A 15,393-nucleotide genomic window follows, 5' to 3' on the forward strand; every position below is an offset into this window, starting at 1 on the left:
GATTCGCTATTACGGCGGAAACGCGAAGCGAGCAGGATTCGCTAATACGGCGGTAACGCGGAGCGAGCAGGATTCGCTATTACGGCGGAAACGCGAAGCGAGCAGGATTCGCTAATACGGCGGTAACGCGGAGCGAGCAGGATTCGCTATTACGGCGGAAACGCGAGCGAGCAGGATTCGCTATTACGGCGGGAACGCGAAGCGAGCAGGATTCGCTATTTTTGCGCGGCGGTAACGCGAGCGAGCGGGATTCGCTATTACGGCGGGAACGCGAAGCGAGCGGGATTCGCTATTTTGTGCGGCGGTAACGCGAGCGAGCAGGATTCGCTATTACGGCGGGAACGCGAAGCGAACGGGATTCGCTATTACGACGGGAACGCGAATCGAGCAGGGTTCGCTAATTTTGTACGGCGCGATGCGAAGGATTCCTCGGATTCCGTATCTACGGGTGGTCGGTAGGAACCACCGCGGCTCGGCGAGATTCTAGTGGACTGGTGTTTCCTCGCTGGCGGCCGAGCGCACGGTGGCCGCGAATCCACTCCGACTCCGGACCGACGGGACGCCCCACTCGTCGTCCCCAAATCAGATCGCGGTGGGGGGTCGCTCGCACCCGGACCCCAGATAGCACAGAGACGTCTTAAAGACGTCTTAAAGACGTCTGTCGATGGACATTCAGACGTCTTAAAGACGTCTTGAATGTCCTACGAACGTCTTCCGAACGTCTTGTGAACGTCTCTGGAACGTCTTTGTTATAAAACTGTACGTCTTAAAGACGTCTTTAAAACGTCTGTTAGACGTCTTTAAAACGTCTGTCAGACGCCTTTAAAACGTCTGTTAGACGTCTTTAAGACGTCTTTAAAACGTCTGTCAGACGTCTTTAAGACGTCTCGAAACAAAGGTCTTTAAGACGTTCATAAATTTTAGTAAAATGCAATTAAAGAGGGATTAAATAGGGATTAATTAGGGATTGGGAGAGAAAAATTTTTAAAGAAAAACGAGTTCAAAGTATATTCATTTTATTATCAAGCTCAAACAAATAATACTACATAAAGTTAAACTTAAAATTAAACACACTTAAACAAATAATACTATTTAAAGATAAACTTAAAATTAACATTAAACAAATTAAACGAATAATACAACATAAACTTAATATCAATCAATTAGTTTATTTGATCCCCTCGAAATCGAAATCGAAATCGAAATCGAAATCGAAATCGAAATCGAAATCGAAATCGAAATCGAAATCGAAATCGAAATCGAAATCGAAATCGAAATCGAAATCGAAATCGAAATCGAAATCGAAATCAAAATCAAAATCAAAATCAAAACAAAACTTAAAATTTCTTTTGTATGGCATTCTTTCGGTCGGCCGCCCTCTTCAACCATAGTTGAATGGCTACTTCGGTGTCTCGCCGATTGCCGTTTATTTTCGCCCTTTCTGCAGCACCTTGAATAAGAGTTTCTTTTTTTAGTGATTTGCATATGTGTTTGGGATTGGCTGCGCGTGGCGTCAGATCTCGAACGCGAGATCCACCGCGCCGCCCCGCTATTGGCAGGTGCTATTGTCGCCGCGAGATCGACGGTCGATCGACGACGAGTCGTGCCATAGGCTGCCACCGCCGGATCGATTATCGACGCCGCTATTAGAATTCTAATTGGCCCGGGTTCAAATTCCGCCAAATCATCATTCCGGCGGTGATAGAAACCGCTCGCGACTCGTCGACGATCAGATCGTTTGTTCATCTCTCAACGTCAACATCGCGAAATAGTTCTCAAATCGTTAAATAGTAGCTCAGACGTCGCGCGTCGTGGGACCGGTCTAGCTATATCATTTCGGTTTCGGGATTCTCCTCAGCTCAGCGGAGAATAATCATAAACTCTCTCGGTTTCACACATTTATTGTAACCTGAAGTCCAACCGGTGGGCTTCACATTGTACATATTCCTTGTAAATTTACTCAGTGTAAGTGACGGCCGTTCGACGGTAGAATAAAGTGCTAGTCCCGTACAGCATAATTTATTTTCCGTCCCAATCCGTAACATTGGTCCTTCGAGCCGGATTCAGTGCTGCAGTCCACTGAAAAGTGAACAGTTAATACTTCGTGACCTTAGTGTAAGTTTGAATTCGTGAACCAAACAATGGCTGACCTTGTGGGAAATCAACGGATCATCGGCCAACGGATCTCCCGAATCGTTGTAAACCTGAAGAAGCGAGGAAAAGCCAACATCTCCATGGGAATGCTGCAAGCTGGCCTTAGCACGCTGCAAGAGCTGTGGGCTGATTTTCGGAAGGGAGATTCTCTCGTTAGAGCCGCAGCTGAGACGGACACGAAGGTTCGGGAAAGCTCATACCTCAAGGCCGATGAGTACGAGGACATCCAGCTGGATTTCATCGAACAGTCTGGATTGTTGCGAGACATGATATCAGAGCTGAAGGCCGCGGCGACCGTTAAGGAAGCAACAAATTCAAACGCAACGGCAGGCGAGACGACCTCCGCAAGGTCACGCGCAGTGTTGCCCAAGATGTCTCTTCCAACGTTCGACGGACAGTACAAGGACTGGCCTCCGTTTCGCGATCTATTTACGTCGCTTATCATTGCGGACGCTTCTCTCTCTCCGGTCGAGCGTCTCCATTATTTAAAGGGATGCATGAAGGGCAGCGCAGCGTCCCTACTGAAGAACGTCAAGACGACCGCTGAGAATTTCCAAGTCGCCTGGGAGAAGCTGGAGGATCGCTTCGAGAATCGACGGTTGCTAGTACAGGCTCAAATCCGACTGCTGACGAAGCTCCATCCGGTCCATAAGGAGTCCTCCGCCGAGATGCAGCGGCTTTTCGACGAGACCTTCGACGCCGTCGATGCTCTGGCCAATCTGGATCGTCCGGTCACCAACGCCACAGATTGGATCGTCGAACTAACCGTCGAGCGGCTTGACCGGCAGTCGCGGCGTGAGTGGGAGGAGTCGGTGAAGTTCTGTAAAGAATTACCCACGCTGGAGCAACTGAAGACCTTCATGATCGGTCGCATACAAACCTGCGAAGCATTAGAGGCCCCCCAGTCGGAAGGTACAGCACCCCGGAAAACCTCGCAGGCCCGGGGCTTCAAGGTGCACCAGGTGTCCAAGGTTGGCGCTGCCGGGAGGTCCTGCTGTCTTTGCCAGGACCAGCATTACATCCAGAACTGCCGACAATTCCGCGATCAGACTCCCGCCGAGCGCAAGGACACGGTCCGAAGACTGAGCCTGTGCTTCAACTGCCTCGGCAACCATCAAGCGCACGATTGCAAGTCTGCTAAACGCTGCCAGCGGTGCGAGGGGAAACACCACACGATGATTCACGATGCAGCTCCACCCGCTCAGGAGAATAGCTCAGCTGGAATTCACGTGCAGCAGGTGTCCACGCCCGTAAGTAGTTCCGCGGTTATTCTCGGTACCGCTCGGGTGTCAGTTCTAGGTCCGCTTGGTCACCGCAGTCTTGTCCGAGTACTCATAGACCCCGGAAGCGAAGTCTCACTGGTCTCCGAAGCACTGGCGCAGCGGCTTGGCCTCCGGAGAAATCAGGCCCGTATTCCTCTTCGCGGAGTCGGCCGCTCAAGGGCTCAGTTTACCCGGGGGAAGACGGAGCTGACCATCTGGACTCATCACGGGCAGGAGACACCGTTAAGGATTCAGGCCTACGTGATCTCCGAACTCTCGACGTATCAGCCTAGGCATCTACCATCGCCCGGCGGCTGGCCTCACATTCAGGGGCTGAAATTGGCTGACCCGGGCTTCCATCACTCCGATCCGGTCGACATTCTCCTAGGAGCCGAGTCCTACGGCCTCATACTCCTCGAAGGTGTCAAGAAGGGGCCCCCACACACGCCAGTTGCTCAGGAAACCCTCTTCGGCTGGATCTTGACAGGAGGATCCCAGTCGGCGAGCTGCAGGGGTTCAGCGGATCGGGTCGAGGCCCCCGTTCACCACTGCCGAGTAGATCGAGAGCTGATGGCCTCCTTGTCTAGGTTCTGGGAGCAAGAAGAGATCGAGGTGTCGATTCCTGTCACGGAGGAGGACCGCAGAGCCGAGGACCACTTCGCCGCGTCCTACAATCGGCAGCCAGATGGACGGTTCATGGTGCGTTTGCCGTTCAAGACCCGACCGGAGTTGGGAGAATCCAGGCGCACCGCCGTGCGGACACTTGACGGCCTGAGCTCCAAGTTTCGTCGTTCCACGGAGTTCAGGGTAGCTTACCAAGACTTCCTGGCCACCTACGAGGCGCTTGGGCACATGTCCTCGACATCTCCCGCTCATGTGAACACCTACTACCTTCCTCATCACGGGGTGCTGCGGGAGAGCAGCACTACGACCAAACTGAGGGTAGTTTTTAACGGCTCCATGCCCTTGTGACGTAAACTGGGTGAAAATACTTGAAAGAAGGAGTGTGGGAGTTACCCAGCTCTTTATCCCGTTCTTTGCTGACAAAAAGTATAAGTTTATTTAACACAAAGTTACAAAACGGAGGTTCAGCCAAGATTGACTGCCCTGGGAATGTTCCCATACTTATAGCTTGACCTTATTGATTAGTAATGCATTTTTTTTGGGGGCTTTCGAAATCAGGCGGATGTGATTTGACTAATGCTGTTGCGTACGCGTGTATCGAGAAATGCTGTGGTGTCGAGGTGAATGCTCGGGGAATGCTGACTTGTGCAAATGACTCGGGAAATGCTGTGGTGTCGAATGGAATATGATCTGGTATAGCTCGGGGATTTTTAGGACGTTACATACCCCCCTTCTTAGATTGATTTTGGTCCTCCAAAATTTTACTTCCTCTTGAGGATGGACTTGTGGAATCTTGCTCTTCCGGATTCAAAGGTAACACGCCCGTCTCCTGTATCGGAAGAGAACTCTATTGTTGGTACCTCTGTACAAATGTTTCGCGATGCTGAAGGTACAGGTGCCGGTGTTACATTGTTAATGGTTTGCGCATTGTTCTTAGTTTTATAACATAATAAATGGATGCAAAGTTTCTTAGGTAAACAATTAAAGATTCCTATCTTATTTAATACATATACGCCTAATAGTCCAAGGGAAACATAGCCTGCTATTTGTAATGTTGTGAGTCCCCAATGTTTAATGCTTTCGATTCTATGTGAATAAGTCAACTGGTTTGTCCTGTCAGTTATCTGGTCTCGTTAATTATTAATGGTACTGAGATTTTGAAGTATATTTTGTTATTTAGTGTAAATACTTTGAGTGCAGCTATGTCTAGAATAAATTGAAAATTTTCTTTCTTAGATTCTATAGCGGAATTGAGTGCCTTATGTGCCAAAGCTTTGCCAAAATTGTTTATGAAAATTTCGTGGTTATATGAAAATTATCTGTGGACTAATTATCCCTTGTTTAGCCATTAATATCACGTTAAGCGTCTCGTCAAGTTGAAATTGTAAGTCATATATAGCGCTTTCTGTTCTGATAAACAGTTCCGTGATCAATTCCTCTCGATTGGTTGCTTGTTCTAAATCCTTAAATGCTAAACTCAAATTCTCTATGCGTTTGATTCCGTCCGAGCTTATGATTTTTCTAATTAAAGCGGTCTGATTGCTTACAATGGTTTTCAGTTCGTTTCCTTCGTTGAACAGTTTGTCGATATTCGCGTTTATTAATTCTAAATCGTTATTGTCTAATGTACCGAATAAGCTCTTGGATACTGATCCTATAATATTTAATAGCCTTCTCTTGTATCTACTATGTGTGATTAATTTTAGGTGTAGCGCTAAGCTATCCAATTTTTCTATTCGTTCGTTTAGTGAATCAATCTCGTTCTTTAGTCTGCAAGCTTCTTTACATTGTATCTGAATACCTTTAGTATACATCTTAACTTGATTAAACCTTATAAATACATCGTCTATGTTCAATCCTATGTAAATATCTACTTCTGAGTTATACAAGTATGCTTTATTGATTTCCTCGTGGAATATCGAGCTGTCCTCTAAGGGTACTATATCTAATCCGTATACGAGGTTCCCGGTAAAGGTGATGGTGACCGTCCTGCAAAGTAAGGTTTTAATCGGTTACCGTGTATCTTTTTAACTTGGTTGTCGACAAAAATTTCATAGTACGGTGTGTTGACTCTTTGTATCCTATATGGTCCTAACCATTCAACATCTAACTTGTCTTTTTTATGATCGTTGTGTACTAACACAAAATCTCCTTCTTTAAATATTGCCTGAGTCCTGACAATCTTTCTTCTTTGGTCCCTTTGATACCTCTTTTTACTCTTCAACAGAGTTTCTCTAGCCAGTGTCAAATATCTATTCAATTGTTTTTGCCAAAGTGAAAACATTTCATCGTAGGTGAAACCTGTGGTTCTCGCGATGGATGAGGGTAGGTTAGCTTTTCTACCGAAGGTGAGTTCGAAAGGTGTAAAGCCAGTTGCTTCATGAATAGAAGTATTGTATCCTAGACAAATAAAGTTCAGAACATCGTCCCATTCCTTGTCACTGTCATGTAAACTAGTTCGTATTAAATCTTTTACTGTAGCATGAGTTCTTTCTAAGGATCCGTTGGATTGGGGATGGAAGGATGTGGTCTTTACGTGTTTGATTTTAAATGCTTCCTCGAATTTTGTCATTAGTTCGCTAACAAAGTTTTGTCCCTGGTCGGTGAGTATTGTTTTAGGTGCTGAAAATATGTATATGTAGTGGTCCAGTAATGCATTAAGTATCGACTCTGTCTGTTGTGTTTTTAGGGGTACTAGTATGAGGTATTTCGTTAGGTCATCGTGTATAGAGAGTATAAATTGATTTCCTTTTTTGGTCTTTGTCATTGGGCCTATGATGTCCATAGCTATTTTATCGTTCGGTTGCATTGGCGTGTCTGATATTATTGGCATTTCTTTAGGTCTAATTCTTGTTAATTTTTCCTTTTGGCAGGCGTCGCACCTCTTCACATAATCTTCTATCTTCTCCATCAGGTGTGGTATTTTGAATTTGTCCTTTATTCTCTGATAGGTCTTCTGTATTCCGAAGTGTCCGGTGGCGTCATTGTGGTTTTCTTTCAGTATCGTCTCTATTTCTTCTTCCGTCAGTTCTCGTATCGGTTCCCATGCGAAGTAGATCGTTTTATACCGGTCGTTGAAGTACATTAGTATGATCTTGATCCTATTTTTCTCCATTTCGGTTAGTGCCTTGTCTCCGATTCCAATCTTCGTACTTTTCTGCAGTATTTGGTATATTTTCTTCAGCCAGTTTATTCTGTCGTAATTGCCTAGTTCTGTTTTGGTTAACTGATAGAACGTATGGTCATTTGGTACGATCTTTAAACGCGCTGGTATTGTTTCATCCTTTTCCCATTCGTCGAAAATCTTTAAGTGGTTTTGAATTTCAGGATCTTCTTCGTCTTGTTGCCTGGTGATTGCATGTACTCTTGACAACGCGTCCGCGGCTGTGTTATCCTTTCCTTTTGTATATTCGATCTCGTATTCGTACTCTTCCAATTTCAGTCTCCATCTCATTAATCTTGAAGAAGGATCTTTACAGTTGTTTAACCATTTGAGTGCTTGGTGGTCGGTGCGTATGACGAACTTCCGCCCTAACAGGTATTGTCTCAGTCTCTTTACTGCCCATACGATGGCCAATAGTTCTTTTTCTGTTGTCGTGTAGTTTCGTTCAGGTGCGTTAAGTGTTCGCGATATATAACAACATGGGTGTCCGTCTTGTGATAGTACTGCTCCTATACCTTCGTTACTGGCGTCTGTCGTTAGTGTAAATTGTCTGTTAAAGTCTGGGTATGTCAATACGGGTGCTTCACATAGCTTTTGCTTTAAGGTTTCGAAACTGTTTTGTTGTTTGTCTGTCCAGTGGAATGGTACGTCTTTTTGGGTCAAGTCTGTCAATGGTTTAGCGATCTTTGAAAAGTTCCGTATGAATTTTCGATAGTATCCGGATAATCCTAAAAATGATTTGATTTCTGTCGGTGTTGTAGGTACTTTAAAACGTTCTACAGCTAGTATCTTTTTAGGGTTTGGTTTGACTCCTTCCGCGGTTACTAGGTGTCCAAGGTATTCTAGTTCAGGTTTTAAAAATTCGCATTTGTCTGGCTGTATCTTTAGTCCAAGTTCCCTGAGTCTCTGAAGTACCATAGCTAAGTTTTCGTTGTGTTTCCCTATTGTGTCTCCGAAAATTATTATGTCATCTAAGTAAACGAAGCAGTGTTTATTAACTAGTCCTCTAAGTGCTGTGTCCATCATTCGTTGAAAGGTAGCTGGTGCATTCTTAAGTCCAAAAGGCATTCTGTTATAGTGAAAGTGTCCCTGAGGTGTACTAAAGGCTGTGTATTTTTTTGAGTCAGGATCCATAGGAATTTGGTGGAAACCAGAGGATAGGTCTAAGGCCGAAAAGAATTTAGCGTTTCCTAATTGGCTAAGTATGTCGTCGATGTCTGGTAAAGGGTAAGCGTCTTGGTCTGTCAATTCGTTTAATTTCCTAAAATCGATAACTATTCTCCATTTCTGTTTTCCTGAAGCATCTGCCTTTTTAGGTACCACCCATACAGGAGAATTGTATGGCGAATCCGATTCTTCGATAATCTTCTTATTGAGCATGTCATTCATTTGCTTCTCGATTTCGAGCTTGTGACATTCCGGAGGTCTATACGATTTAGTGTTAATGATTTTATTTTCTTTCAAAGTTATAGTGTGTTTAGCAAGGTTAGTACAGGGTAGGGTATCGGTTTCTAAGTTGAACACGTCTAAGTAATGGATTAAAATTTTCTCAATAGGTTCGCGAAGGTTTTTCTCTATATGACTTGTTCTCACTATGGCTTTGAATTTCCCAATTTGGTCTATGTCGTTTATGTTATAAATTTGGTTAGAGATATCTTTGTTTGTCTCACCAAAGTTGAAGAAGCATACTCGCGTTGGTCTGCCTTCGAGATAGATTGTCTGAACTTTGACTTCTCCTGGTTGTACTGTAGCTGGTCGCTTCCATTCGTTTTGCTCTTCTCGTAGATAGCGTTCGATTTCCGCTGCTTTCTTCTCGGTTTCGGCTAAAGATTGAGGTTCGTTTGCCAAAAGCGTTCGTCCTATTTCTCTTCTGAGTCCTTTCAGATAGATTCTATTCACTTTCTTCATTGTTGCTTCCATCATTATGCGCCTGGTTATTGGTTGCGGATATTCGTTGGTAATGGCATATGTTAGCTTGTTCAACACGCGTCTGAATCGGATGTTAAAGTTCTGTACACTTTCTTCTTTTCCTTGCTTGATTTCCCGCAGTTGCTCGCTGTATTCGTCTGTGGTTATCTGAGTTGCCACGTTTGATCGTAACGCTTCGTATAGTTCACCAAAAGATTCTATTTGTAAATTTCGTATCCCTTGGGCCGCTTTCCCAATGATTTTCTCTACTTTAATGGCTTTTAATAGCAATTCTTTTTCGGTGCACATGTTGCGCATGGAACGTACTTCTTTAATAAAATCTTCTACCCCAATATCGTCATCTCCGTTTAGCGTTGGAATATACCGTATAGCATCCTTGGCTCGTAGCGTTGGAGTACAGTCTGTTGTTCGTTCAGAAGCTTCATCGTTCACATCATTATTGATTGTGACTATCGGTGGTGCTGTTCGAGTTGTGGTGGTTTGTTCAGCTCGTTCTTGTTGTATGGCTGTACTTGCACCATCGTCGCCCGTTATTAGGGATCCGAACTCGTCAGTTGTCACTGTTCTAATACTTACGCCCATTCGTAGATCAGCGAGGTTCTTGCCGAGGATCTCTATTTCCCTAATACGTTTTTTATTTTCTTCGTCAGCTTGTTTCGTTAGTAGCGCGAATTGCCTTTGAACTTCCGACATTTCTTTTTCATGTCGTTCGTTTTGCTTTTGCATAGCATCTAGGATTGCTCTTAGATTGGGGTCTACACCTGTAGAGGTTGAAGCTTGTTCTCCGTTCTTTGTCATTATTGTAACCTTTTCGTCGTCTTGAATCTTGACTGCTGATGCTACTACCTCTTACGCGGTAATAAATAAATGAAGCCAGAGTTTTACCTTAGTGATTGCCGTAGCACGGGGCGGTTCCGTAGAAAGCTCCAAATCGACTGGTTCACTGGATTCGTTATAGTGCAGTTGTCTTCAGAGTTGACCGTAGTCCCAAGGAGTGGCTCTTCCGTAGTAGAGTTGTCGTTGGTTTACTTGAAGATCGATTTGCACTATCCTGGCAGGATCGCCAAAATGTGACGTAAACTGGGTGAAAATACTTGAAAGAAGGAGTGTGGGAGTTACCCAGCTCTTTATCCCGTTCTTTGCTGACAAAAAGTATAAGTTTATTTAACACAAAGTTACAAAACGGAGGTTCAGCCAAGATTGACTGCCCTGGGAATGTTCCCATACTTATAGCTTGACCTTATTGATTAGTAATGCATTTTTTTTGGGGGCTTTCGAAATCAGGCGGATGTGATTTGACTAATGCTGTTGCGTACGCGTGTATCGAGAAATGCTGTGGTGTCGAGGTGAATGCTCGGGGAATGCTGACTTGTGCAAATGACTCGGGAAATGCTGTGGTGTCGAATGGAATATGATCTGGTATAGCTCGGGGATTTTTAGGACGTTACACCCTCGTCGAACGGGAAGTCTATCAACGACTTCCTCCTCCGGGGCCCGAACCTGCTACCGAATCTGGCGGACGTGCTGCTGAAGTGGCGTCGGCACCGATTCGTCTTCTCTGCTGACATAGAGAAGATGTACCGGCAGATTCTCGTTCATCCCGAGGACCGACGGTGGCAGAGGATCGTGTGGAGACCTGCACAACGGGAAGGCATCGTAGATTACGAGCTGAGTACCGTAACCTACGGGCTCGCCTGTGCTCCTTACCTGGCTATTCGCTGCCTGCACCAACTCGCCCAACTGGAAGAGCATCGGTACCCTCGAGGCTCGCAGGCCGTCCAGAGGGACATCTACATGGACGACGTCCTCACCGGAGCTGACTCCCTTCCCGAGGCTCGGAGCAAGCAGCAGGAAATTCGAGAGCTCCTCATGGCGGGCGGATTTCCTCTTCGGAAGTGGGCAGCCAACTCAAGGGAACTCCTGGAAGGACTCTCCCCCGAGGAACGGAAGGGGATAGTCGAATGGGACTCTCCTACGTCTCACAGCGTCCTAGGTATCCGCTGGCTCCCGTCATTGGATTGCTTTCAGGTCTCCGCTGCCGCCTCGACCCGGAACTCAGGATATACAAAGCGATCTGTGCTCAGCGGTACTGCTCAGCTATTCGACCCGCTCGGCTGGCTAGCCCCGGTCACGATCGTCGCCAAGGTCCTGATGCAGTCCTTATGGCTCCTGAAGGTTGACTGGGACGCACCACTGCCCGACAAGGAGGAACTTCTCTGGCAGAAGTTCCAACAGCAGCTGCCGACACTCCAAACCGTCAGCGTCCCTCGATGGCTCGGAATCCGCGGGCCCCACCAGGCGCTCGAGATCCACGGGTTCGCCGACGCATCGGAGCGCGCCTACGCTGCCGTCGTATACTCCCGCACTGTCAACGAGGAGGGAGCAGCTACCGTCTCGTTGATCATCGCCAAATCGAGGGTCGCGCCGCTCAAACGAGTCTCGCTGCCCCGACTAGAGCTCTGCGCCGCCTTCCTTCTAGCTCGACTCGTCCAGCACGTTAGCAAGGTGCTCGACCTGCAGGATGCCGACCTACACCTCTGGAGCGACTCTTCGGTGGCCCTCAGCTGGATTCAGGGTCATCCTTCCCGCTGGCCTACATACGTTGCGAGTCGCAGAAATTCAGCGGATGACGCCCTTCGCCAAGTGGCATCACGTCCGCAGCGCGGAGAACCCGGCTGACTGCGCTTCCCGAGGCCTGTATCCTTCGGAGCTTCCGAGCTTCGATCTGTGGTGGCGAGGACCCGGATGGCTCACATCACCCGGCCACCCTCGGGCCTCATCGGATCCGGAGGCTAGCGACGAGGGAGCTGAACTCGCAGTGCACCACGTTGTTCGCAGGTTGGAGAGCCCATCCGGTTCCATGATCGAGCGGTTCTCTAACCTGACTCGCCTGCTCCGAGTCCTGGCCTAGTGTCGTCGTTGGATTCCTGGAAGGAGAAACGGAGAGTCAACCCTCTCAGCCTCGGAAGTACACGCGTGCCAACTCACCCTTTTGCGGCAGGAGCAGGCTTCACATTTCGAGGAGGAGATTCGGGCGCTCAGGAAGGGCCAACCAGTCCCAGCCAAGAGCCGGTTAGCTAAACTCAGCCCGTTTATGGATGCAGACGGAGTGCTGCGTGTTGGAGGCCGCCTTCAGGTCGCCAACCTCGCCTATGACAGGACGCATCCCGCCATACTCCCCGATGACTCACCCTTGGCCAGGTTGTGGGTTGACGCGGCTCACAGGCGATGCCTCCATGGGGGGACTCAACTGACGCTCGCCACTCTGCGGCAGGAGTGATGGATACTCAAGGGTCGGCCAATGGTCAAGTCCTGTATCAGGCGATGTATCACCTGCATACGCTGGAGAGGACAAACGGCGTTAACAAAAATGTGAAACTTGCCGGTAACTCGAGTGACTCCATGTCGTCCCTTTTTCAGGTCTGGGATTGATTACGCGGGACCAATCCAGCTCCGAGCCGGTCGTGGCCGTGGTCAGCGTACCTCGAAGGGATACATCGCTGTCTTCATCTGCCTTTCCACGAAGGCTGTGCATCTGGACGCTGCGTCCGACGGGTCCACCGATGCATTCCTGGGCGCTCTACGGCGGTTCACGGCACGGCGAGGGCGCTGCGCCGAATTGTACAGCGACTGCGGACGGAATTTCGTCGGTGCCAACCACGAGCTCCGGGCACTTCTTCGAGAAGCAGGGAACCAGGGGGAAGGCCATTTCGCCGCAGCCTCTCGTGAAGGCATCCGCTGGAAATTCAATCCCCCATCGGCTCCACACTTCGGCGGAATCTGGGAGGCTGCCGTGAAGTCCGTGAAGCACCACCTCCGCAGGATCATCGGCGAGCAGCGACTGACCTTCGAGGAGCTGACCACGCTCCTGACCGGTATCGAGGCTTGTCTCAATTCCAGGCCCTTAATGCCCTTGTCCGACGACCCGGAGGACCCAGTGGCTCTTACACCTGGGCACTTCCTGATCGGAGAACCGCTTACGGCGATCCCGGAGCCCAGCCTCGCGGACCTTCCCGCGTCTCGCTTAAACCGGTGGCAACTCGTGCAGCAGATGCAGCAGCATTTCTGGAAGCGCTGGTCTCGGGAATATCTAAACTCGCTGCAACCTCGAGTCAAATGGCTCCAGGATAAGGCCCGGATCAAGGCCGGAGCTCTTGTTTTAATTAAAAGCGAAATTCTTCCGCCTACGCAGTGGCCGCTTGCTCGCGTCGTAACCGTGCACCCGGGACCAGACGCTTCAACTCGAGTCGCGACAGTTCGCACCGGCACGTCGCAATTCCTCCGGCCGGTGCACAAACTAATTCCCTTGCTGCCACCGGACGATGGGGAAGGGGGTACGAGCGAGGCCTCCGAGACTGACCGGATGAGCGGTTCTCCCGATCCTCGCCTACAACGAAATTCACAGTAGGCACATTTTAGGTTAAGTTCACTCTAGGCTAATGGTTCAACTCATCCGCCCATTGTAATTAGAATTCACTCACCTCATTAATGCACTTCATCCTCACTGTACATTCACCTCATCTTCACTTGATTCACTGTAAATTTCCATTTTTTCACGCACGACACATTGTTCACTCTACTCCGCCACTCGTTGCCGATCCATTCATGCTGCGCAGTTTCGTCAATGAATGACGAGGCGGGCGGAATGTTTGGGATTGGCTGCGCGTGGCGTCAGATCTCGAACGCGAGATCCACCGCGCCGCCCCGCTATTGGCAGGTGCTATTGTCGCCGCGAGATCGACGGTCGATCGACGACGAGTCGTGCCATAGGCTGCCACCGCCGGATCGATTATCGACGCCGCTATTAGAATTCTAATTGGCCCGGGTTCAAATTCCGCCAAATCATCATTCCGGCGGTGATAGAAACCGCTCGCGACTCGTCGACGATCAGATCGTTTGTTCATCTCTCAACGTCAACATCGCGAAATAGTTCTCAAATCGTTAAATAGTAGCTCAGACGTCGCGCGTCGTGGGACCGGTCTAGCTATATCATTTCGGTTTCGGGATTCTCCTCAGCTCAGCGGAGAATAATCATAAACTCTCTCGGTTTCACACATTTATTGTAACCTGAAGTCCAACCGGTGGGCTTCACATTGTACATATTCCTTGTAAATTTACTCAGTGTAAGTGACGGCCGTTCGACGGTAGAATAAAGTGCTAGTCCCGTACAGCATAATTTATTTTCCGTCCCAATCCGTAACAATATGAATCATCGTTATTATAGCAATACCAAATTAAGGGTGATAATTACATATTACGAGCTCCGCAATTTTCATGCAGTGGAAGGGCTTTTTCCCCTTCCTCCCCATCCAGCTGTATTCCAGAGCAACGTCGTTCGTAAATAGCGTGGTAAGGATCCTTTTTACAAAGGAATACATGGTATTACCACCTATTTTATACATTTCCGTAACCTAAAATAAAAATTTATTAATAGTACATTCTTTTAATTCAATGAAAACGAAATATCAATTACTTTTAGTTTATTTATAACATCTGTAAATTTGGCTTACTGCATTTTCAAATTCGTCCCGATTGTTCAGAATTTCTTCCAGCAATGGGACATCCGACGAAGAATTCAAAGGAAATTTTAGGGTATCGAATTTTCGGAGGAAGGAGATGCTGCTTGGTGTCCCACTTCCTTTGTTCGACAGGGCCTCCTTGATTGAGCGTACCTCCGCTAACAGCTCGGTCAGCAGAACCCTTGTTAATTGGTTCTGTTCTATTACCGTCTTAATTTCAACGTCTCGCTTTTTACAGCCCTGACAGCATGCATTCCCCGTTTGCTCTAATATTGATTATTTGTTAGATATTATATTTTTTTAAATGAACTTATTTATTTCTAAAATATTTTTCTTAACTTACCAGTACTGCACTGCTCATCATAATTTACTGGAACCGCTTCCCCCTGCGATTCCTCAGTAATAAACTGCGAACAAGCGGCTGAAAAGAAAATGTTTTGATTAAAAAGATATACTAATTACAGAAACAGAATGATGTATAACTATGAATGTAATACAGGGTGTCCAAGCTAACTTGACCACCTTGAACATCTCGCTTAGTGTTAATAATAGAAGAAGTTGTTATAGGACAATATTAACCTAACCGAAGGGGCAATACAATGATTTGGAAATAACTTGTTTCAAGGTCATTTTTTCTAGATATCAAGATCATCACTTTTTTTAATGCAACTATATATTTTTTTTTTATCGCGATGTAATAGTAGGGGTGACGACCTCTTCAATGACATATTATACAATATTG

General features: G+C 47.3%; 3 protein-coding genes across 3 annotated transcripts; all 3 read left to right on the top strand.

Annotated features, from left to right (window-relative positions):
- The first annotated feature begins 2,141 nt into the window (after positions 1–2,141).
- On the top strand, positions 2,142–4,388 carry LOC143363276 (uncharacterized). Its single transcript, XM_076803887.1, has one exon. It carries the CDS (start codon positions 2,142–2,144, stop codon positions 4,386–4,388), a length of 2,247 nt encoding a protein of 748 aa, XP_076660002.1.
- Positions 4,389–9,999: 5,611 nt separating this feature from the next.
- On the top strand, positions 10,000–11,811 carry LOC143363277 (uncharacterized). The gene is made up of 2 exons (XM_076803888.1): positions 10,000–10,113; positions 10,573–11,811. Exons 1-2 carry the CDS (start codon positions 10,000–10,002, stop codon positions 11,809–11,811), a joined length of 1,353 nt encoding a protein of 450 aa, XP_076660003.1.
- A 600-nt stretch (positions 11,812–12,411) lies between these two features.
- Positions 12,412–13,540, top strand: LOC143363278 (uncharacterized). Its single transcript, XM_076803889.1, has 2 exons — positions 12,412–12,458; positions 12,553–13,540. The coding sequence occupies exons 1-2, from the start codon at positions 12,412–12,414 to the stop codon at positions 13,538–13,540; spliced, it is 1,035 nt and encodes a 344-aa protein (XP_076660004.1).
- The last annotated feature ends 1,853 nt before the right edge of the window (positions 13,541–15,393 follow it).

The sequence above is a fragment of the Halictus rubicundus genome, unplaced genomic scaffold (assembly GCF_050948215.1).
Source record: "Halictus rubicundus isolate RS-2024b unplaced genomic scaffold, iyHalRubi1_principal scaffold0029, whole genome shotgun sequence".
Classification (NCBI taxonomy): Eukaryota; Metazoa; Arthropoda; class Insecta; order Hymenoptera; family Halictidae; genus Halictus; species Halictus rubicundus.